General features: G+C 41.7%; 1 protein-coding gene across 1 annotated transcript in view; it reads right to left on the minus strand.

The window, feature by feature from the left end:
* Nucleotides 1–24,639, minus strand: part of PIEZO2 (piezo-type mechanosensitive ion channel component 2) — a 428,995-nt gene that overhangs the window by 93,036 nt on the left and 311,320 nt on the right. Inside the window, exons 21-31 of the mRNA XM_015414359.1 lie at nucleotides 22,981–23,106; nucleotides 21,206–21,406; nucleotides 17,925–18,129; nucleotides 17,687–17,788; nucleotides 16,304–16,469; nucleotides 14,108–14,351; nucleotides 11,409–11,505; nucleotides 10,436–10,595; nucleotides 7,493–7,582; nucleotides 4,618–4,748; nucleotides 3,419–3,481 (exon numbers count right to left, since the gene is read on the minus strand). Coding sequence (XP_015269845.1) covers nucleotides 3,419–3,481; nucleotides 4,618–4,748; nucleotides 7,493–7,582; nucleotides 10,436–10,595; nucleotides 11,409–11,505; nucleotides 14,108–14,351; nucleotides 16,304–16,469; nucleotides 17,687–17,788; nucleotides 17,925–18,129; nucleotides 21,206–21,406; nucleotides 22,981–23,106 — 1,585 coding nt within the window. The remainder of the gene's footprint in view (nucleotides 1–3,418; nucleotides 3,482–4,617; nucleotides 4,749–7,492; nucleotides 7,583–10,435; nucleotides 10,596–11,408; nucleotides 11,506–14,107; nucleotides 14,352–16,303; nucleotides 16,470–17,686; nucleotides 17,789–17,924; nucleotides 18,130–21,205; nucleotides 21,407–22,980; nucleotides 23,107–24,639) is intronic.

The raw sequence follows: 24,639 nt of genomic DNA on the forward strand, positions 1-24,639 counted from the left end.
CCTGCTGATATGGTCAGCACTCCTCTCAATGCTTTGGTTGACCTTTGGAGTGGGGAAATGACCCAGACAATTGACCCAATTGTACCTAAGTGCCTTCTCTCAGGTCTAAGACCCTTGGTTTACTGAAGGGCTGTGGATGATGAAAAGACAAGGGAGATGGTTAGAGTGGTAATGGAGAAAGACTCTGGACAAATCTGTCAAGACATGGGCTAACACTTACTTTAAAGCCTATTTTATAACTGTGATGTCAGCAAAGAAACTATTTCTCTGCTACCATTGCAACTGCACAGTGTGGACCTGTGGAACACTTCTGGGTGGTCAGGGGCCTATTGAGTTGTGGCCTATAGAAGGAGGTGGACTGTTTTGCAGACCACTATTATCATTTTATTTAGCACTTAATGAATAAAATCTCTCACATCTGTTCTGACTTGGATTCTACATTGGCAGTGGTAGGACTGAATGGTCTGAGGGTGCTGATCTGCCCACTTGTGTGGGATATCTTTCAGCTTGTCCAGTCTGAAGATGTGGACAGGAATCTTAGAAGTTAAAGACCTACCACCTCCTTGTATGACCCCTGCCCCTCTTGGCTGCTTAAATAGGCTGGTGGGGTGCTGGCTGGCAGAGAGGGTCCAGAAGACAGTAAATGCCTCCCTCAGAGAGGGGGTGGTTGGTCCTGCTTTGAAGTGAGCACCAGTGTGTGCACTCCTAACAAACTTACACTGGGCCCAGAAGAGTTGAATAACTAGTTGAATAACTACCATCTAGTCTAAATGTACCAGTCTTGAGCAAGATGATTGAATGAGCAGTGGCTGGCCAACTTCATGGATTCCTCGAAGAAGTGCATTGTTTAGAACCATTTTAATCTGTTTTGTTACCTGGTTATGGACTGAAACACCTTGGTTTTCTTGGTGGATACCATAAGCCAGTAGATGGACAGGGGAGTGCAACCCTGTTAATTCTCCTGGACCTTTTGGTGGCTTTCAATACCATCTATCATGGTATCCTTCTGGACTGCCTTTTGGGCTTGGGTCTCAGAGACATTGTTCTGAGGTGGTTCTGGTTCTACCTTGAAGGTTGGTTTCAGAGAGTGGTTATAGGGGACTGCTGCCTTGCCCCTAGGCCTGTGGCCTATGAGGTTCCTCAAGGTTCCATCTTATCCCTCATGCTTTTTAACATCTATGTAAAGCCATAAATTGGAGAGAACATCCGGATATGCAGGCTGATTTCCCTCCAATATGTAGCTGAAACTCAGCTTTATCTTGTGCTGTCAGCAGCTCTTATGGAGACTGTGGAAACTGTGAACTGGTCCCTGTGACAGTTTTGGAATGGATGATAGCTAACAAACTGAAATTTAATTCCAACAAAATGAACGTGTTATTGGTGAGGGGGAAGTCTGACCTAGGAAATGGGTTATCTACTGTTTTGGATGGGGTTGTACTCTCCCCTAAAGGACCAGGTTCATAGCTTGGTGGTGCTCCTGAACCCTAGCCTCTTGAAGGAATTGGGGCAGCTGTGGCCAGAGGTGTTTGTAGGGAGGAGGAAAGATAATACTGATCAGAACTTTGCCCAGTATTATCACAGCATCAAGGACTGTCATTGTAATCATAACAACATTCAGTTATATCAGGCACTCAGGTATGAGGAACACTGCAACATATTGTGCACATATATTTTATATATAAAAGGAAGGTATGATTAAACAGCAATAATGCACTCTTGCAGGCATACATCATTGCGGCAGAGAATTCATCGTAGAAATCGTAGCCAATTTCTCAACTGGATCATATGCCTTCTAGTACAGGCCATACTCCCCCCAGCATAAAAATAAAAATTTTAAATAATCTCTTTAAATTGTTTCATCAATATGGGGGAAACACTGTATTATTTCTTCTCCCCACATTGATCCTTACAGTGAGACTTATGCTTTGGAGATTACTGGGTAGCAACAGATATGTGAAAGCTTGTTTCTCATGCCATGCCTTCCCCAGCAGAAGAAAAGCTCTGAGAACTGCCAGTGCAAAAATAGGTCACAATGCACACAGCATGCATGTTTTTGTTTAGATGTGAGTGTGTGTACGACCAAATATTGTTTTACAATATTCAAGATCATAGCAACAGGTAGCTGTATTTGAGTGATTCAAATAAGCAAATTACTGTCTTCGAGTTTTGAAAAGTTATTTGATCAGGAAGTCATACTGGTTGCTGGTGAATAACTACTATTCTCAGGGCTTGGCCGTAAGTTGCTTTCCACAAGTATATGCATTATTGCAATAATATGTACTGTGCACTTGCTTCCTAAAACATATAATGAGGGTGAAATGAATCAGAAACGCTGAAATGAATGAGAACAGGTTAACAGAAGTTGCATGGCTGCAGGCCTGTCTCATGCAGTGGCCTCCAGCAGACAGCAGTGGAAATTTACCAGTGTTCTTTCCACAGCTTTCTGCCAAAACACAATCTACTGCAAAAGACAACCTGAGATCCTGATAACCTCCGAGCCATTCTCATAATTGCAATTAGAACAATTATTCTGTTTCCATAAAATGAATATGAGGATTACCAGAGATCATATCCAAGTCTGTTCTGGATAGTAATCATCTAAATTAATTTGCAAGATTTATCTGAAAATCAAAATGATTAGATTCATATTCACTAAAGCCTTAAAAAAAGACACATCTCTAATTTTATCATGCCCTTTAGAAACATATATATATACACACACACACATATACACAACATACATAGGCACAGTTTACTTGTGACTTGACAGAAACAGACATCTAAAATATCCTCAGTTCTTTAAGTGTACTTTTCCTGCACTTAGGATTTGCTAGCTGGAGTGGAGTTGCCTTTTTTTGAAATAGTTTTTGAAATAAAACTACTAAGGTCTAAACAGATCGGATCCTATCAAACAGATCTGTGAGTACCATAAAAAAGATTTTTGCCAATGACCACTTATGCAGCAGCTCCTTCCTCATGCAACGTGGTCCCACATAACCAGCATTTTGGGTGTAGTGAGGGGAGATGTGAGAAAGTCTTGCTCTATGGGTGGAAATCCATGTAACTTTCAGTTACATCCAAGTTATAATAATGACTTGATTTCTGAAAAGCATCTACATTCAGATTGATACATTATTACTTTTCAAGATATACCCCCTCAAATATATTTTTTCGCATAGTACATATTTGGTTTAACTTCAGAGAACCGAAAACTTCCATAAAGGTATACAACTGATGAACAGCCAAAATGAAAAAAAAATAGTTTCTTGCTTTTATTTGGGCTACTTTTTGTCCGTATAACTGTCAAGTCACAGTTATAAAACCATGCATAAAACAAACTGGTCTTGGGAATGCCTCCATTCTGGTCAAGGATATAAGGGTTAAATTCATATATTTGAAAGATGATTGAAAAACCTACTGGAAGCATGATCAACCCAAGGTCGCCACCACTGCTTTTTTTTGCCCTTGGTTTTCTCTTTGTCTGCTTCGCCTAAAATGAAATATGTCCAAAAATTAATTTTACAAAGTGAGAAACATATTATTTATATTTTCTTTCTTCTCTCTCTAAAATGTCCAGACTGTGCATGAACATTAAATTCTAATATGAAAGGAAAAAATGCACCTATTCCTTGCTATTTGTTGACTAGCTCATGACAGAAACATGGACAATTTTGTCTAGTAATTAAAATAAAGAATTCTACTTCAAATCTGAAGATATTATGGAAATAATAAATTCTATATAAAGTTTATTCCTGACAGTTGTCTTTTCTTTTCTTAAAAATAAATATTTTATGTGAATTATGGGAATTCCCATATTGACACATAATTTTTAGATATTTCAGATGGTAGCCATGTTGGTCTACAGTAAAACAGTTTGATTCAAGTCCAGCAGCACTCTAGAAACCAACCAGATTTTCAGGGTATAAGCTTTTGAGAGTCAAAGCTCCTTTCATTAGATACAAGTAGTAAAGGAGATCCCTGAGTCTTTGTATCCCAGTCAGAAGGTAGGAGGGGTGCTGTAAAGGATGCTTGTAAAGGATGCAAAACTGTAATGCATATTGTAATCTGCTTGATTAGAGCAGAAGGTAAATGTTTGGGGTCTGAAAATTAGCATCTGTGTGACATAAGAATCCTATGTTCCTATTCAGCCCTGGGGGGCCCATTTGTTACTCAGCTTCATACTAGCGAACGATTCAAATTCAAACGTGAACAGTGAATCTTTTTCAACATTTCTTGCAATACAAAAACATTTTGTTAGATCTCAAGATCTACAACTGGATCTTGTTACATGTGATTTCGTAAGGAGCTCTCTAACCACTTATTTTAAAAGGAGACAGCAACCCTGATGTGGGCAACGAACTGAACGTGCAGTCTGTTTCTCCACTAAAGGGAAGGAGAAGGTAGTAGAGGTCCAAATGCATACTGAGGCCATAATCCTATGCACATTTACTAGGATTTAAATCTCTTGGAACAAACTGGGAATTATTTCTGAGTAAATAGGCAAAGGATTAGGCACTCTAGTTGCTGTAGTAAGTAGCTGGATGGAGCATAACCCCCCCCCCTTTATTGAAATCAAACAACAAACACCAACTATAGATGTACAGAAGGAGTTACTACCATCATCGTCATCATCATCATCTTCAGGAGCCTTTTGGACTGCTTGCCCATCTGAAGATTCTTGGTTCATGCTCAACATCCTCTCTTTGCCCTTTTTATATTTTTGTTGCCTGGCTTTGATACGATCCATTCTGTTAAAGGAGATTTTACACTGTCAGTCATCCTTGTGGATCACAAAGTTCATGTGATTCTTTTTGAGGCAAAATAATTTCAAAGCATTGTTAAAACATCATTCGATTATTCTTTCTCTCCAACTCGCCCTCACTTTGTTTTTTTACATTGTCATGAAAATAAATTATAAAGAGAAGGTTTATACTGTTGTATACACTCTGATTTGATATGCCAGAATTATCCTCCTAACTTGTCTTTCCAGTTCTTCAGGCTGATGTAAAAATTACTGTTGATTATGACTAGCAGGGAAGGGTAGGCTGTGCTTCCCTAAATGATAAAAGGTCAAAATCTGTTGGTGGTCCCTGGCCTGAGAGATATCTGGCTGTTCTCAACCAGAGCCAGGATGTTTTCTGCCCTGGTTCCAACCTGGTGGAACTCTTTGCAGAAAAACATCTGTGCCCTGTGGCATTTGATGCAATTCCACAGAGCCTGTAAGTTCTGCCAAGCGTCTGGTTAAGGACGGTGATGTTTCCATCTTCTTGGCACTCCCAACCCCTCCCTCCCTGTGAAACAGTGGCACTATTAGAATTTCTAGCGCCATCTGTTAAACTACCTTCTGTGTTTTGTTGGTTTTAATTGGCTTTTAATGATGTATTACACAATACTGTTGTACACCACCCTGAGCCCTGTCCTTCGGGTGAGGATGGTTTAAAATAGAATTTAATAGAATAATAAATAAATAAAGTGTTTGTAAGCCTGGACAGAATTTTGCTAAGGCAAAGAAACCAAAGAAGGGTCTAGGTAAGGTTTCCAGTTATGAGAGATGGGCTGGAACATCCTGCATAGCTCACCATCCTTCTACAAGGCTACTAATTCCTGTTAGAATATGCTCAACTGGATATTGCTTACACAATAAAATCCCCAGTATTTATGGGACTGGATCAACAATATCTGATAGCATAAAAGGCACTCTTGATATTACCCAATTCTGATATTCCTTTTTCAATAAATAGTGGAAACATCTAGAATCATTTCAGGCATCCTTTTCGTTCTATAGCCTGCCTGCTATAGCCTGCTATAGCCTGAGGAAGGACCATGTCCAACTGAACAGTCCAAATACTGAGGAAGGACCATGTCCATTTGAACTTTAAGGCCAGGTTTACTGTCCATTCAAACAGTGCCATTTTAAAGGACATTTAAAGGGCTGTTGCACTGCAACCCAAATTGGGCACGCTTCCTCTCACTCTCCTGCTCCTACACTTGCTGTTTCTGGGTTGGGGGGCAGTGCAGGCACTTCTTCAATATGAATTGTTTTAATCTTACATCATAATTTCAAAATAATGGTGGAAGTACCACTTTTAATTAAATAGATTTTATATATTTTATATGCTCCTTATATTAAAAATTATACTCATGCCCTTCCTGACATTCCAATATGAAATTTAATAATAGTTTTTGAAGTGCACAACCCTAATTCCTCATGTTGTTCACACCGTTTAACCACATTTTTCATACTGTTTCTCCATTCTATTCCCTTTCTTTATTGTTCTCTACCAGATGCTCCTGCTGAGTACAGCCTTGGCAGCTTTTCTAGACTGCACCCGCTCCGCAAAGATGGAAACCTTTCTCCAGCCTAAGGAGTCCTCCTCCAACTTAAATTGCTTGTTAGTTAGAGGAAGAGTAAGTTAAGCTGTAAGGGCCACGGTGGCTCAGAGGTTAAGACGCTGAGTTGCAGACCAGAAGGTCTGTAGTTCGGCACTTCGAGACCCTAGTGCCGTGTGATGGAGTGAGCTCCTGTCTCTAGTTCCAGCTCCTGCCAACCTAGCAGTTGGAAAGCAAGAAATTGCAAGTAGATAAATAGGTACCACTTCGGTGGGAAGGTGTTCCATGCAAGTAGATAAATAGGTACCACTTCGGTGGGAAGGTGTTCCGTGCACCTTGGTGTTTAGTCATGCCAGCCACATGACCACGGAAACATCTTCGGACAGCGCTTTGAAACGGAGATGAGCACCGCAACCCTAGAGTCGGATTCGACTGGCTTTCGAGCAAGGGAACCTTTACCTTTACCTATTATCTATTTGGTTTTGCATGCATGCATTGCACTTTGATCATGGTCAGTGTGCACTGTCTTTTACCATGTTTTAAAATTGTTTTTAAACAACATATATTTATCCTTTGTATTTGTATTCTTATAGGTCTCCCTGAAGAAGTGTAGCTGAAGCATGTTGGGATGGTATAACAGAATAACACTACCGTACTATTTCCCCCATTGCACAATAGCTTCTTGGTTTTTTGCTTCGTCATGAGTGTGGCCCTCTTTCTCCCACTTTCATATTCCTACATGGCCATAAGGTCGTGAGGCTATGCAGCTCTAGTTCTTCTGGCCCACTTCTTCCCTTCTCTCTCACACTTGTCATGGAAGTGAAGTTAGAGCAATCCTGGATAAGGAACCAATTCTTTTGGAAGAAACTTCTTTGTAACAGACCACTCATCGATAGGAGATGAGAGCATTCCTTGTTTTCATCCTTCCTTTCAACCCCAAGTCAGCAATGGACACACATTATGCTTAATGAGCATGTCAAATACATCTCTAAGAAGACACTCAAACCATGTACAATGCATAAACCTCAAATAATTTTTTCTAAGACTAACCATTTGGGTTTGTTATGTGTTAGGCTGTACCCCCCCACCAGCAGCAGATCAGACAACTAATCTCTAGAGAAGGTGGCCAGCTGAAGGATGGAAGAAAGGAAAGCAGACATACTGTCTTTTCAGTTGATCCATTGATTTCTTCTCTTCCTCAATTCTTGCTTTTACAGCCTTCACAATGGTGGCTTGGAAAAGTTCAGCACCTCTGGAAAAAAATTGCCCCATAAACTCAAGTAAAAACAATGCAGCACAAATTCATATACATATAACAAGAAAACAAAGGCCAATGCACACATCATATATTGCACTCACACTAATGGCAAAATGTAGAACAGGATAGCACCAAACATTGTTACCTTAAAACAGCATTTATCTGCTTTATTTTAAGGAGGGGGGTGGGAATATAAAATTCTTAGCTATTTTTAGCACTAGAAAGAGACTTTAATCTGGAGAGCTGGGTTCGATTCTGCACTCCTCCACATGAAGCCAGCTGGGTGACCTTGGATCAGTCACAGCTCTTTTAGAGCTCTCTCAGCCCCCAAAATATGTCTAGCTCGCCACCTAGCATGACGCTAATGAGCTAGAACTTAAGGCTGCTAGGCAATCTTTGGATCTCCCAGCTATACTACACACAATGCTGTATGATAATTATTATTTGGCAGAAGTGAATGTTCTAGTTATTTCCCACGCTAGCCTTATGAGAATTGACAAGCATCTACATCAAAGATGCAAATCATACAGCTCATTGATAACTGATACCAAAAAGGGCCATGGCTCTAAGGTAGAACACATGGTTTCCATGCTGAAAGTTCCAGTTCTAATCTCTGTCATCTCCATTAAAGGATCTCAGGTTGTAAATAGTGCAGATACCAGAGAGCTGCTGCCGCTCCGAGTAGAAAATACTGAGCTAGATAAACCAATTACATGATATGGCATAAGGTGGCTTTATAAATTCAATGCCTCTGGAATGTTCTTGCCTAATTATTGTTGCTTCCAGACAGTTGATAATGAATTGCACTTCCTTAGGATGCCGTAAAATCTGAGCTATTCCTTCTGGCTTTCATTCAACTCCAGATTGCACACACCAGGATGCAGACTGTATGCACCAGCCCCTTGGAATTCCATCAGAAGTTCTCCAGAGCATTGGAATGCATTACTGTGTATTTTTTATGCTCTGCAAGCATAGCAAACAAGGAGGGCCACTATTATCTCAATTATTATGGTAGCATGAAGATTTATATGGTGAGGGTACTGTGAGCCAGGTACACAGTGAAGATACAGGTAGTAGTAACAGTGAATAGCCATGTGTAGCTTGCTTTTTTCAAGTCAGTGATAGCAAGTAGGTTCTTTCATGGCTGTTAGCTTGCCATTTAAATCTTGAGGCATTCTGTATGTTATCTGTGGAGAATCTTGTGGCCCTTGGTTTAAAACCAAAAGTAAACGAGGTCTGAGGACCGCTTATGAACGTGAGTCGTTTAAGCATTGATTAAAGAGAAAAGAAAGCTCCCCACCCTAACTACGCAATAGAGAATTAGGCGAGCGGGGGAGGGACGCCTTCCGAACGCATGAACCTTTGAGAGAAAGAGGGGGGGAGCGGAAGAATAACAGTTAAAACAAGAAGTACTTACCAAGGAGTGTTTGAGCGTTTAAACGCATAGACAAGCCCCAATGTTGTGGGACTCCCCTAGACAAGTGAGGCACTGGTCATGATCGTTGGACTGCGCCATCTTGGTCCCACGTCTCGTGTACTTATTAAAAAGTGCCATTACCACCCCAAAACATGACAGAAATTCCCTTCTCTAAGTCTCTGGTTTGTTTTTTTTAAGGTTATCACCACAGAAGATCAATGCTGTGAGTAAGCAAACAATCTGAGGTAGGTTAGAAAGAGCAAAGCAGGAAAGTGTCCTTTCTCCATGGCAGTGAAGAGAGGACTGAGGGAGGAGTGCTTTTCCCACCTCTGTCACATGCCAGTCTGGTTGGGAAGATTTCGGTGCAGGCCAGAGGGGAGGGGGAGTGTTCTGAACCTTCTGAAAAGAGCCTCTATGGCTGGTTTGCACAAGTCCAGTACCATGTGGGACTGCACAGAAGCCACAATGACGAAATTAAACTTCTTCTTGGTGAGGACGTGGTACATCTAGTATACCTGTTGTGGAGTTCAAGGGCCTCCATGCTCCTGCCCTCAGCAGCTCCCTTATCCATCCTGCCTTTTTCTGTCCTGCTTTGGGTTGCAGAGCCTCAGAATTGGAGAGGATAAGGGGTTTGCAGCACCTGGTTCCTCCTCCTCTCCACAGGGTATCTCTTGCACAGCCAGGAAAGAGAACCACCTCCTCTCCCGCCACCTGCTCATTGGCCTACTTCTAAGCCCCTATGAAGCTAGTGCAGCAGGTTGGACATGCTCAGTCAATTCCCCCTGAAATCTTGCAAGAATTAGCAGACTCATAGACCTCGGGCAATCTCAGACTACACCTACAGCCTCTTTCCCCCATTGCTCTAGCCAACCTAAACTGCCAGCAGCTATTGGCAGTGATTGCACTGGGGTTTTAAAAGGCCCACACTGTTTTACTGCTGTTGCTTATTCCTCATTGCTGCTGCTGTTCTGGCTGGCTGGCAGCTGGTAGGTGTGGTTAAACTGTGGTCTTAAAGGGCCCATACTGTGTTGCTGCTCTTGCAGCATGATTCCTTGTTGCCAGTGTCCTGGTGAGCTTCCCTATTGCTGGCACCAGAGGTTCCCAAGTGAGCATCCTGTGAACCCAGGGTAAGTCTGGGGGCAAGAGGAGTGGGCCTGCTCCAGGACACCTGATTTTCTTTGCTGAAGTAGGGGTGCTTTCTAGGAACACATTACAACCATCTTTTGCCAAGATGGTGATCTTCTTGAATAACAGGTATGTTTTTTTAAAAAACTGTGATTAATTTTTAGTTGTTCAATTATATGGAATAATTGATTAAAGCTCATAGGCCTACATTGTACACATTAAAAAAACAACCTATCAATCTGTCATACAAATTGTCAGAATGCAGTTGCATCAATTTAAGTAGCAACTTAAATACTGCAATTTACCTGGATGCCAGAATCTGTGAAGCTTTAATATCTGCAACCACATGAAGGAAGTAGTAACTCATGAAGACTCTTCTTTGAAGCATCAGGAAGGCAAAGCAAATACTGTCCCAGATAATTCCTGCTTCCCCACTAGGCAATTTACAGATTTTTGAATCAGCAGCTGACAAGAGTGAAAAAATTCCGCCATCACATTATATATAAACTAAAATCTAGAGCAAAATGTTTAAGTTCAAATTCACCACCATATTATATAAGAAAAATCAGTGGCAACATTTCATTTGAAAAACAGGTAGATTTTGTAGATTTATTTGAATTGTCAACATTTTTATAGAAACACAAGATAGATCAGAAAAAGCTAGAAAACAGCTTGCTATAATGGCATTGTTTCAGATGATTTCATGCTTTTTAAATTGTATTTATGCATTCACTGTGAGCTGCCCTGAGCCTGTATTGTGTGGAGGGCGGGGTATAAATGGAATGAATAAATAAACAGTGAGTTTTCAACAGGATCGAGAGAAGAGGTAGTTCAGAATGAGGGGCTGATGAAGCCCACCCTGAAGGCTTTGAAATGTGACTCCGGCTTAAAGTTGAAGCTCCTTCTGAGTTTCACATTTTGCAAAAACTTTAGCAGTTTTCTAACAGAACTCTATTATAGGACGTATGTCAGATTATTACAAAATCCAAGTCTGTGATGCACTATGACAGTGTTTTACCAATATCCAGGGCACCATCCAACATGATGACACAAGATATAGGATGTCAAGAATTAGATGCAAGCCACTTTGCGTGTGTCCTATTGTTAAAAGTTGTAGTCTGTGTGTAAGTAAAAATCATACTTTCAAATGTATCAAAGTGCAAGTTTTATGTTCTTAAAGTAGTAAAATGTAGATGTCACAGATCCCTCGAGAGGTGGCATGCAAATGCCCTAAATAAACAGATACATGTAATAATAAAGGAATTAAGTAGTACTTACGAATATCATAACCTTTAACTGTACAAGACAGGCTAAATGCCTGGATTACCCAACAACTGTTCTGCATTAATGACTGAACGTAACCACATGCTCCTATCTAGAAAAAAATAGAAATAAATATATTTAAATATTTCACGTACAGAAATATATTACATTAAATTGGATGATTATTAGCTTTAGTCCACTACTAGGTGCTATTACCAAACAGTTTGGATCCAACTAATTTATTCATTTATTTAATTTAGTACATTTTATCCCATGTTTCCTTCGAGATGCAGTTCTTCCCTTCTACATTTTATCTTCACAATAACACTGGGAAGGAGGTTATCCAGCAAACCGTAGGCTGCTCTCTGTGTTATTTATTTATTTATATTTATTCATTTGATTTATAGCCCTCCCTCCCCTGTATGCAGGGTGGGTAACAGCATTCATAAAACACTCCATACAGTTCAAATTATTAAAACAATTCTATAATACAACAGTATAGCAGCAAGTAACAACAACTAATAGATGTCATATAAAAGGGGCACAACCAAGTGGTCCTTATCCTAAAATTTAACTGATAAGAAGGAAAGGGGAGGAGAAAGAGGAAGGGTGGCTAGTCGAGGATGGAAAACCATTGCTGTCTTCAACCACAGGCCCAGTGGAACAACTTGGTCTTGCAGGCTCTGCAGAACTGCATCAAATCCCGCAAGGCCCAAATCTCACCTGGCAGAGTGTTCCACCAGGTCGAACCCAGGACCGAAAAAGCCCTGGTTCTACTTGAGGACAGCCAGGGATCACCAGTAGGTTGTTTCACTGGAGTGTAACTCTTTGGGGGATGTACCAGGAAAGGTGGTCCCAAGGGTACACTGGTCCCAGATCATTTGGGGCTTTAAAGGTTAATACCAAAACCTTGAACCAGATCCATTATTCAACCCAGAGCCAGTGCAGTTGGCAAAGGTCTGGCTGGGTATGGACTCTGTAAGAAGTTCCTGTAAGAATAATTGCAGCTGCATTCTGGACCAGCTGTAGTTTCTGTGTCAGTCTCAAGGGAAGCCTTTGTGTAGAGCGAGTTACAGTAATCTAATCTGAAGGTGACCACTGCATGGATGCCTGTGGCTAAGTTGGGGAAGACAGGAAGGGGACCAGTTGCTTAACCTGGTGCAGATAGAAAAATGCCAGTCTAGCTACTTTTGTGACCAGGGCCTCCACTGAAATGGAGGCATCCAGAATCACACCCAGACTTCTGACTATCAGCCCTGGTGTTAAAGGTACTCCATCAAGAGCCAGGAGTTGGCATCCTAACCCTGAATTTCCCTGGCCCAGCTGCAAAACCTCCATCTTAGATGGCTTTAATTCCAGCTCGCTCTGTTTTAGCCAACCAACCACAGCCTCCAATCTTTCGGCCAAAATATCTGAGGTGGCATTCAGCTGGCTGCTCAACAACAGATACAGCTGGGTGTCATCTGCATACTGGTGATGCCCTAGCCTGAAGCTCCACACCAGCTGAGTAAGGGGGCACATATAGATGTTAAATAATGTTGGAGAGAGGACTGTTCCTTGGGGGACACCGCATACCATGGGCTATCATAGTGAGACCCTCTACCCTAGTGCCACCCTCTGTTCCCAACTTTGGAGAAAGGAGAAAAACCACTTCTTTCAAGGTGACTGTCTCACCAACCCTTACTCAGGGCTTGGTCATGCATGCCAGATTCACTTTTTTGCAGTGCAAAATAGTTTTGCAATGTTGCGGTCAATGTTGTGGACCTGGCACTGCACAACATCAGTGTTGGCAAAAGGTTTACCTTCCTAGCCCCACTACCAGCATGTCTTGGGATGGGACAAAGATTGGAAGGAGACCATATCTCCGCCTCCTTCCCTTATGTTTTAATAGCTGTTGTGCAAGTTATTTTATTATTGAAGTTTAGAAGTGTGTCCCATTACAGAGACCATAGTCAGTTGCTGGGCAGACTAGATCCCTCTATACTGAAAGAAAAAGCAAGGAAAAAAAGAGGGAGAAATTAGAGCATGGGCTATAAGAGGGACAGAGAACAAAAACTGGTGTTAAGAATCCTGCCTTGACTGCATTTCACTACAAAACTCTCCTTGTGGAACAGATTTTCCCCTTTCTTGCTACAGCCCCTTGCACTACCTGAGAAGATATTCTTATGTTTTAGAAACCCTCAAGAATGGTAGAGGACATGGCACAGAAGCAGCTCAAGACAGAAAAGGCTGAAGAAAAAAAACTTCAGCTGACCAGCTGCATTAAGTACATTGTCCTTTATCAGCCAGTAAAAGCCAACAAAGAGCTTTTGATAAGAGCCAATTTTGATCAACAGACTTCATAGTCTGTCGAAGAAGTTAGTTATTTAAAAAGGATTTCCCTTCTTCCAATAAAAACCATTTAGGGCTCATAAGAAGAGCCAATTGACTACAAAGTCAATTGAGGGTGTTACAGATTCCATATATTTGACAGTTTTTCTTCAGATTCATTCAGCCATCAAATAGCTGTAAAAGTTCTTCAGTTATCAATTACACAAATCATCTGAAGATGAGGGTTCCCTTTCAAGCAGGGAGATTACTGGACATACGTTACAATACCTATGTATAAAATCACTGTATTACAATATGTATATTCTATAGTTTATCCTATATAAATTTGGTTTAAGAACACTTATTTATAAAAGACCTTGGAATAAAATGCCCCAGATACTTACAGAAAATATATTTTTCATTGTAATCACAAACACATTGTATGCTATCAGCCAGTCCCAGTAACGAAGAATGCTTCTGATAGGTTTGAGTAACAGATCTCCCCCAAACAGCAGGAAATAGAAACAAGCCACCAAGTAGCCCATACAAAATATACTGATCCGAGTGGTTCCCGTTATAAAGATGATGGTGAGGACAAACCAGAAGAGATAACTGAATGTTATCACTTTACACATATCTAGATAAGAACTGTGATAAAACAAAAGGGGAGAAAAAGATGCAAGATCCATTTTAATTCAGTTCCATAGATGTTTCGATATAACAAATACTCGACAGCTATTTTAAAGCAATATCTGGTAAACATACAGCATATCTTTCACAGTGATAATGACTACATGCTTCGATGAAATCATCAGGGCTCTAGTCGGGGGGGAGCTCTCAGGTACGGAGCTCCGGAAGAGAACCTCTAGGGGGCGGGGCGGTCACGTGGTGAAGCCCCGCCCCTTCTTTACCCCGCCCTCTGCTTCGATCCTCATTCCGTTTGGGAATGAGGATGAAGCAGGAGGGTAAGTAGCCGGGCCTTCTGACACACTTCCGGTGATGTCAGGGGGTGTGGCCTTCTGTCACTTCCGGTGATGTCAGGGGGCGTGGCATATGCAAATAAGTTATGCTAATGAGTTATGCTAATGAGCTCCGGCAGCTCTTTTTCTACAACAAGACCCCTGGAAATCATCATATGATATTGACAATGTACCATCTGGTTCATCTTTCCATTGGTAACTCCATGACTTTCCTTGCATAACTTATTATGTGTTATTGGTTGAACTTCGCAAGACTGTACAGAATCTATCATTATAATTAATTAATTGCTCACTGTTTCTAATTTGCAGTCAAACAGTAACACAATGAAACAACATTGTACAGTTTCTCCAGAGGCAGGTATTGTCTAATTTTTGAAGCATGTGATGATTCAGAGCTATTATCACAGGACCACGTCTCCAGCAGATTTCTACCAATGGCTTCTTTCTCCTGTGATTATCATGTACACTATATTATTTTACTTGTTTATTTGTAAAGTTTCAATAATTAAAATGTAAAATATGTACTGAGGATAAATTAAACATCGTAGAACAGTCAGCATTTTTTCACCCATGCCAGGCCTGCCAGCCGGCTCCTTATTTGTTTGGGTCAGACCTTGCCACGTTGATCCATGCAACCATCACTCCAGACTGGACTACTGCAATTTGCTCTATGTACAGTTACCATTGAAAATACTTTGGAACCTGCAGGCGGTCCAGAATGAAGCTGCCAGGTTGCTGACTGGAACATCATGTCAGCTCACATTACTCCATTTCTGTGGCAGCTGCACTGGCTACCAATTAGTCTCTGGATCCAATTCAAGGTGTTGATGTTAAATCTAAATCCTTTAACAGTCTGGGACCCTCAGACCTACAGGACTGCCTCTCCTGTTACAACCTCCCACACACTCTAGTCATCATCTAGGGGCCTCTTGCAGGATGGCTTGGTTAGCTGTGACCAAGGGAAGGGCTTTCTCAGTTGTGGCCCCTATTCTGTGGAATGCACTCTTTGATGACACCCATGCCCTGCCGGACTTGTTTAATTTCTGCAGGGCTTGCAAAGCTGAATTGCTTAGGTTGGCCTTTGGAGGACAGACACATGTTTGCGCTGTTTTAATAGCAGTATGGTGATAGCCACGTATTTTAATATTTTATTTATTGATTGATTTGATTTATACCCCGTCCTCCCTGCTGAAGCAGGCTCAGGACAGCTTACATAAAAATGTTAAAACAGATAAAAACAGACTATAAATATGAATATAAAACCCATCATAAAGTGCTAGTAGGCAATTTGTATAACAGTGGTGAGGCACTGGCAGCAGTCAATCATAATAATGAGTGCAGTCCACAGTTGATGTTAGGACTGACTCTCAGCCTGGTTCATGCTGGCGACCGACAGGTGGTGGTACTAGGGCACAGGGTCTTAAGCTTATTAGGTGCGGCTCCTTAATTGAATCCCTGGTGGTTTTGTTTAATGTTTTATATTGTTTTTATATTGCTTTTACTTTATTGGTTTTAATGTTGTAAGTTGCCACAAAACCCTTTGGGTAAGCTGTGACTAAAAAATCTAATAAATCAATAAGATGCTTAGAAAGATGTGTAGCCATTGCACATATCCCTTACCGGCAATGGATAAAGTCAGGGACAGGATTGTGTTGGCTAAACGATGCCGCTTCAAGGTTCATACAAATCTCCACATTGTCTCCAGCCATGATACGTACAGCAGCCTTGTTCTCATCTTCAAATGTTTGCCTTTGTAAGGATGCACATAGCAGCAACATAAAATCATCTGGTAGCACAAAGATGTTAGATAAAATGTCAGCCACTAACTTAGGTTAGCTGTATAAAACACTACATTTTAGTGGAGATAATCTACAGTACCCGTTTATTATATTTTCCATAATGTACAATCCACTTTACTTCCTATATAGAACAGTATACATTAAGCCACAAAATGATTCATATGAAAATCTTAAAGCTAATAGAACACTACCACATATACAGTGCTAGCAGAAGTATTAAACACCTATAAGCCATAACTACTTCAAATGAATAGATAATTAAATGAGGAAGAATAGGTGTCTGTGAAGATGATTTCACAGCTGCAGCCCTGCAAGCAAAAGGGCTTTGCCACAAGCACTGTAGAATGTTATTACCCCAATGGATAACACCTAAAGTAGGGCTTCTCTCAACATTCCTAACATATGGGAAAGGTAATTCTTCTGATTTCAGGTGTTATAACTTTCCCCATGAGATTTCCATATCTACCTCTCACAGCGATTTAAATTTTACATTTTCTAATGACTGCCATTTTTAACTATTCGAAACACGTTTTTTATGGTAGAAAAACGAAGCAATGTCTCGAAATTTGTCAATTTAATGAACATTTAATACATGTAGGGACCTGCAAGGAGTTACATTATGTAGGGGACGGGGCACAGTGAAGGAAAGAAAAGGACCCTTCTTGGCCCACTACTACCACATGGGATCTTCCTCCAGTCATTGGAAATGGTATTTATTTATTTATTTAATTCAATTTATTTATGCAGGTATGCAGTCTCATCTGGCTTACTCTCTCACAGAGAGTCCAAGGCAAAGATAATCATCTTTCCTCTCTTAGATGTGACAGCAATCATTGCAAAGTATTCAAGGCTTACGAGTCAGCTGTGCATGCTCAACCAGTCATCTCCTCCAAACACACATCATGCAGTGAAACTCCTGTGATGCGTCCATGCTCCTGGCTTTGGTTCATCAAAAAGAGCAGCAGGCTGCACCCTAAGCAAAAACTAAGCCCTTGATAACTGACTCAAAAGAAATAGTCAGCTGAGTACAGTTTAAGAGTTTTGAGGGAGTACTGGTTCTTATGTGTCTTTCCTGCAGGCAAATGACTAAATTCTGGAATACGATATGGTTTAGAACAATACACTTTAGACCAATAATTTTAAAAGTGCACTACAAAGAATGATAAAGGTGTAAGGCTGCCTAGGTGTTCACTGAAATACTTACAGGCAAGGAAGACTGGGTTTGGTTGACGAATAAAATCTGGAAAGTATAACCACTTGATGATATTATTATTGAAGTTGGAATTAGGGTTCCTCCATGGATAATCTATGAAAGTACAAGAAAAATTACAGTGTTTCATAACATTTATTTAGACCTTCTGCATATTTGCTAATTTTCTAGTGTTTAATGGAAAAGCAAAAGATTATCACAATCTGTAGAAAACAAGTACCAATACTCTTACCTTTACAAGAAGCAGGTGGAATGCCAATGCAAACGAAATACTGGAATGTAATAATGCATGCCAGAAAACAACAGTATTTTGGCCAGACCTCTGCAATGGCTTTTCTTCTGCGTCGATATAACACAATAATTAATGAAAGGCCATGAATCATGGCATAAAAATCCATTCGTTGACCAATTACATTTATTGATAAGAGGAAACAGGTCTGTGACAAGAAGAAAAATGTATAGAAGTTATATCCATCTGGAAGGATGATTTCTATATTCCTCAGCTTTCTTTCTTGGAAAATCCATAAAACGGCATGAAACATTTTGCATACTAACATGTAACAAACTGGAGGTCCACAGAGAATCTTAGGAGGAATAAATCTTAGGAGGAGTAAATTTGGAAATTCTATCTCATCCACTCAAATTTTCTCTGCAAACATTCTCTAAGTTCTCGGGGCCTTGAGGTGGCTAATTTCCAATCTCTCGCTGCTCTACTCATTCTATCCCATTTGGAGAATTTTCAGTATTCATCAGGCCAAAGGATTTTTCCTCACCATTTTGGTTAATTTACAAAGGCGTGTTTTCCGTATGGCCAGGGAGTCTCCCAAGCAAGTAGAAATCTCTAACACCATGTCTGTGAGTGGTTCCATTGTGCAGTTCAGAACATAAAAAGGTTAGTCAAGAATAGAAGAGGGCCACTCTTCTCTCTTGACTAACCTTTTTAGGTTCTGAATTCTAGGTTTTAGGTTCATTTCCCCCCTTTCCCTTTTTTGTCCATTGTGCAGTTTTCATCATCCACACAGGGACCAGCCAGTTTATTATTAGACACAGTGATAGTTCTCTAATATTTCTCTCATCCAATGTCATGCTTTGTTTACTCTTTTATCAATAATGGCTACTTCAGTATAAGAAAAAGTTCCCCCTTGCTTGCACAACCAGAAAAGGTTATAAGGTTGCTGTCAGAGGTCCAGCAACTACATTCTAGACATGGTTTGTTATGATAAATTTGATCAATCCAATTGAAGACTCAGGAAACAAAGGGGATTACTGCTTTCCTGAGGCTCACATGGAAGTAATGTTCTCCATGCACACTACAGTACAATGTAGAGTTGCCAGTCCCCAGCTGGGGGCAGGAGATTCCCAGGTTTTGCAGGCTCCTGCCTGTCACCGGCCAGTTGGCTGGCAGGAGGAAACCCCCATCCCCCCGCCGGCATCTCAAAGGGAACAATTATCTCAAGGGTTATGAAACTTAACCTGTCTTCAACTAGACAGCCAGTGGTTAGAGTGTCAAACTAGGATCTGGAAGACTCAGGTTTGAATCCTCACTGTGCTGGGATGCTTGTTAGGTGATCTTGGGCCCGTCACCTGATCTACCTCACAGGGTTGTTGTGAGGACAAAATGGAGGACAGGAGAAGTGTTGCACTTACCTGTAATTGCTGTTCATCAAGTTGTCTTCTGTACAGGCACACACTGGGACTGGGACTGTGCAGGCCGGCTGCTGGAGACCTTTTCCAGCATTTTCCTGGAGAAACACTTTGGGGGAGACCCTCCCCTTTGGAGTGTGCTAGCTACCATTTTCCCACTCAGATGGTCATGTGCTCCAAGGGGAGGTATTCCCCTTCCCTCTGTTCTCCTGAGCTGCTATGAGCATGCAGAGAGGTAACATATAATGGGATAACAGAAGAGGGACAGGAGGGAGGCAATGTGTGCCTGCACAGAAGACAACTCAATGAAGAACTGTTACAAGTAGATGCAACACTGTTTTCATCATCGGTCTTCTGTGCAATCCCACACGAGGAGACTGACACGCTACTTACTTGGAAGGCAGGAATGGAAGCTCTCACTGGAACAACCACCTTGCCCACTGATGTATTCTTTCTTGCATTAGTGTCTATAGAGTAATACTTGATGAATATGTTGGAGGACAACCATGTAGGTGTTCTGCAGATGTCAACCAGTGGAGTACCTCAACAAAACACAGCCAAAGTTGCCTGAGAGTGTGTAGAATGTGCTTGGACATGGAGGAGACATGGCAACTTAGCTTGTTCGTAACAGAGTTTGACTTCAGAGACTATCCACCTAGATATGATTTCGGATACAACTGCATTCGCCCTAGAAGCACCAGAATGGCAAATGAACAACCATGAGGTCTTACAGAACAGTTGTATTCTTTTTAGGTAACATAATAAAGCTCTTTTGACATCTAACAAATTGAAAGTATTTCTGCCTCCAAAGAGGGTGATGGAAAAAAGACAGGTAGGATAATGTCTTGCATCAAATGAAAGCTAGTCACCACCTTTAGGAGGAATTACAAATTGGGTCATAGGACCATCTGATAAGGTTTGGGAGTGCTCCACTGAGGCAGATGTCTTTGCTGCTCGGTTTTCAGAGCAAGATAACGCTTTCTCCCATAGACTAGTTGTCAAAGGTCAGGGTAGGCCTCCAGAATGAACTGAAGGCAAAAGTTGCACAGTGACATATTGTGCCCCTTGCCCATAGACAAGACAGAGAGGGTGTTCATCAGACCTTGACATTTTTGTGCTGCACTTAGTACATTTTTTGAAAAATGCTTACTGTGACATAATTGTGAGAAGGGCAGAAAATGAGGCAAAAAACCTCACTGAGGAAACAAACTCAAGAAAAGAGATGAAGAGAACCTGTAAACTGGACCTCTCACCATGGTGGCGAAGACTGAGCTGTCTGACTGGAAAAATGGTTGCTAGCATGTTCTGAAGGGGAGGGGCTAGTCCCAAAGTGTTTCTAATTACTAAGAAAATGCTGGAAAAGTCCTCTAGCAGTTTGCCTGAGCAAGCGCAGTCCCTGTGTGGGACTGCACAGAAGATCAATGATGAACAATGTAAGCTGCTTTGGGTCCCTGTTCGGGAGAAAAACAAAGTTTGAGTCAACACATCTACCCACCTGGATCTATCTGTTGGGGAGGAAAAAAGGGATATAAATAAGTAAATAAAATAAATAATGGCAGCGGCAACTCTAAATGTCCAGAACTGCATTCCGGAATTTAAACCCTGGTCTTAGAGGAGCCCAAAGAGAAATGGCATCTTTCATAAACAAAATTAGAAAAACTGAATACATTAAAATTAGATTAAAAGTGTTGGGGGGGGGAATTAGAAAATTTTTTTTAAAGGAAAAACAAAAAAATAGGGCAGAAATGATTGTGCTCCCCTGTTCCTGTGGTAACACTGCAATTTGTATGTAAAGAAATAACAGTTCACAAACCCAAAATGCAGCCATTGCAATAATTACTCCTTTAATCTGAATGGCATTGAAGTTACCTCCAAACCAAACTTGTAGAAGAAGTAGTTTACAAAGTACTTGAGACAGTTAAGTATTCCATCATCCAAATGTAATCTAGTTATATCATGAAAAATTGTTTTGGTTTCAGGTGCAGTGAGATTGTTTCGACATCTATAGTATTCCTGATGTCGGTAGACGGTAACTTCAAAGGCCAGAATTGCCAGCATCAGCAGATTATTCTGTAAGAGAAATTAAATCAAATAAGATACAAAGAATTAATTAATTGTATCAAAATCAAACATGCTATAATTTACAATATGCTGCTAAATATCCTAGTCTACTGTATTGTACGATAAAAATCAATTTACATCTCTTGTAAATAAAGCATAAGGAAATGGTCTTCAAACAAGAGTTAAAGTCCATTTATTTATTTCGATATTTTCTCATTGTTGAACAAAAGCACTAGACCGACATTTAAATGTTAAAGGGAAAGCTTGCATATTGCCTACTGTCTGCATTTAAAATTACCTTCTATTACCATTGGATTACCTTGCTCTGTTTGCACTGTGCCATTAAAAATAAGGCATCTTATCCTGAAGGCTGTTTTCAGTTCTGTTTCTGTTCAACAATACTTATTATCATGTCTCATCATATATATTAATCTCCCCCACCTTTCTGCCTTCATAGGATAGCTCTGGGGTCAAAATCTCCTGGTGGTCCCTGGCCCAAAAGACATCTGGCTGTCCTCGACCAGAGCCAAAGGCTTTTCACCCTGGGCCCAACCTGGTGGAACACTCTGTCTAGTGACATCTGAGCCCTGTGGGACCTTTCACAGTTCTGCAGGGCCTGTAAGATAGAGGTGTTCCACCAGGCCTACAGTTGAGGACAGCAATGGTTTACCAGCAAGCCTGGCCTCCATCTCTCACCCTTTCCCTCCCCTCCTCATGTGGGTGGTATAAACTGACATTAGACGCCTCTAGATGAACTTGAGAGAGGGCACTTGGGAATGATCATCTTAACCGTCCAGGGCATCTTGTCATTCCAGTACTGACAATAACACCAATCATATCAACAGGAAAATCCCCTAGATCCATCAGAAAGCCATTTGGATCTATCTGGCTCTGGGAGTGGATCATTTTAATAGATCTCCCATCCCTGCAGGGTCTTCTAAGTCTAAACCCAAGCAAGCAGTGATCTGTCCATGAGAAGGGAACCATTGACAATTCCTCTATCCTCAGACTGCATTCTTCCCACCAAGAACAAAATAACAGAGCAAGAGTGTGACCTGCACAATGTATAGGACCGGTTATTACCTGAAAAAGGCACATGGTTGTCATGGAGGCCATGAAAACCTGTGCCACTCCCGACAATACAGCCTCAGTGTGAATGTTGAAGTTCCCTAGAATAACCAGCCTACAGGTCCCCAACACCACCCCCATCAGTTCAGGCACGGAGACTGTTAGGCAGTGGGGTGGGCGGTACACCTACTGAATCCCAGTCCTATCTCTCAGTCCCAACATTAGGCACATAGCCTTGAAACCGCAAGTGTCCTGAATGGGGCACCTGAGTTAGGGGGATAGAATCCTTACAGACTACAGCGACACCAACCCACCTGCCAGACGGATGCTAATGCATCACCAAGTACCCTGAGGGACACAGTTGGGAGAGGTTAACCCCTCCCTACATAATTTGTAGATATTATCATATTATTGCATATTAGAATCAGTATAAGAAGTGTTATTTACAGGTCATCCAGCTGTAAAGACACTTTTACAAACAACATGAGGAGAGAGCAGAAGAAAATAGGAATTACCCTCAAGTATACAAGCAGAGAATCAGGCGACTTTCTTAACCCAACCCATTCAGATGGATCAACGGGGCCTTTGTAGAGAATGGAGTCAATCAGAACTTTTCTCTCTTCCTCAGTACTGTTTTCAGGCTAAAATGTTAAAAAATATATGAATTTTAATTAGATCTCTTCAAAGAGAATGTTAATTAAACAGAGGCAGGATTAGATCAGCAGAGCAGCTAAACAACCCAAGCACCTGCAAAGGGAATGATAATTAAGAATAGGCTTTGTATTTGTTTTTCAGGCACTTGCTAGCTTCTCTTTATAAACAGCTGACCTTAAAGGTTCCAACTAGCTATAGAAAGCAGTATATCATGGCATAGCCAACATCAGTATTCTGCTTGTGGGGATTGCATATATAAGGGTATCACTGTGGTTTTCTTCGAACACAGAGCTTTTCATCCAAAATAAAGGAACCCCATGATAGATATTGACATAATGAAACAAATTTGAATTAAAATGAATCTCTCCCTTATTATAAAAGAGTTTTGGGTGCCAGAATTCTAAAATTGGCCCCTTTAGTGTTAGGCCGAAAAAACTGCCACTCGGAAGACACTGGCTGGGTTCATTGGCTGCTTTGTGCAATCCCGGCCAGCGTTCCAAGGTCATTTACATATGGAAGCTGATTGGACTACACTCCATTCCACACCTCAAACTCACCCCCCCAAGGCAGTTGGAATTTTCAGTTCGGAGAGGAGAATGATGTCAGCTGCTCCCTAGGCAGAGGCTGTGTGTGTGTGTGTGTGGGGGGGGGTTGTAAAGACAGACAGGCAGATAAACGTTGGCTGATGGTTGCCAACTCCAGGTTCGAACTCCAGGACATAGGGTTGCCAACTCCAGGTTGGAAACTTCCAGGATATTTTAGGGATGAAGCCTGCTGAGGGTGGGATCTGAGGAGGAGGAGGAAGAGGGGGACCTCAGACAGATACAATGCCATGCTGCCCACACTCCAGACAAGCTGTTGCCAGTCTCCAGGTGACAGCTGGAGAGATCTTAAAGCTTTGGTGCTACTTCAAAGTTCCCCAGGAGCCCAAAACAGAGAAGTGTTTTGGAAAATCTTGAGGAATTGTTTGGTGCATTTACGATGGGGCTCCTGGGGAACTATTGTTGCCAATCTTGGCCCAGCAGCCATCAAACCATTCTCTTCAACCCCCTGCTGTGCAGCTGACTTTCCCCTAGGGTTGCCAATCTCCAGGTGGGACCTGGAGATCTCCCACTGCTACAATTGATCTCCAGATGACAGAGATCAGTTCCCCTAGAGAAAATGACTGCTTTAGGAGGGTAGACCCTATGACATTATACCTGCTGAGTCCTTCCGCCCCCCCCCCGCCCAATGCTGCCCTCTACAGAATCCACCCCCCAAACCTCCAGGTATTTCCCTCCTTAGAGCTGGCAACCCTACATTCCCCTCAGTGCCTGTTGGGAGTGGGTGGTGGGGGAGGGGAAGGGAGTGGGCGACCGGAGGCTTCTGCCTCCTGTCTCCGGTCCTGGAGTGGGGGGGGTGGAAACGGACCCGGCAGCCGGAGGCTTGCACCTCCAGTCGCCGGCCCTGGAGTGAGTGGGGTTGAGTGGGGGGAAACGGACCCTGCGGCCGGATGTCGGCCCTGGAGTGGGTGGGGGTGG

This window comes from Gekko japonicus, unplaced genomic scaffold (assembly GCF_001447785.1).
Source record: "Gekko japonicus isolate JY-2015 unplaced genomic scaffold, Gekko_japonicus_V1.1 scaffold157, whole genome shotgun sequence".
Lineage (NCBI taxonomy): Eukaryota > Metazoa > Chordata > Lepidosauria > Squamata > Gekkonidae > Gekko > Gekko japonicus.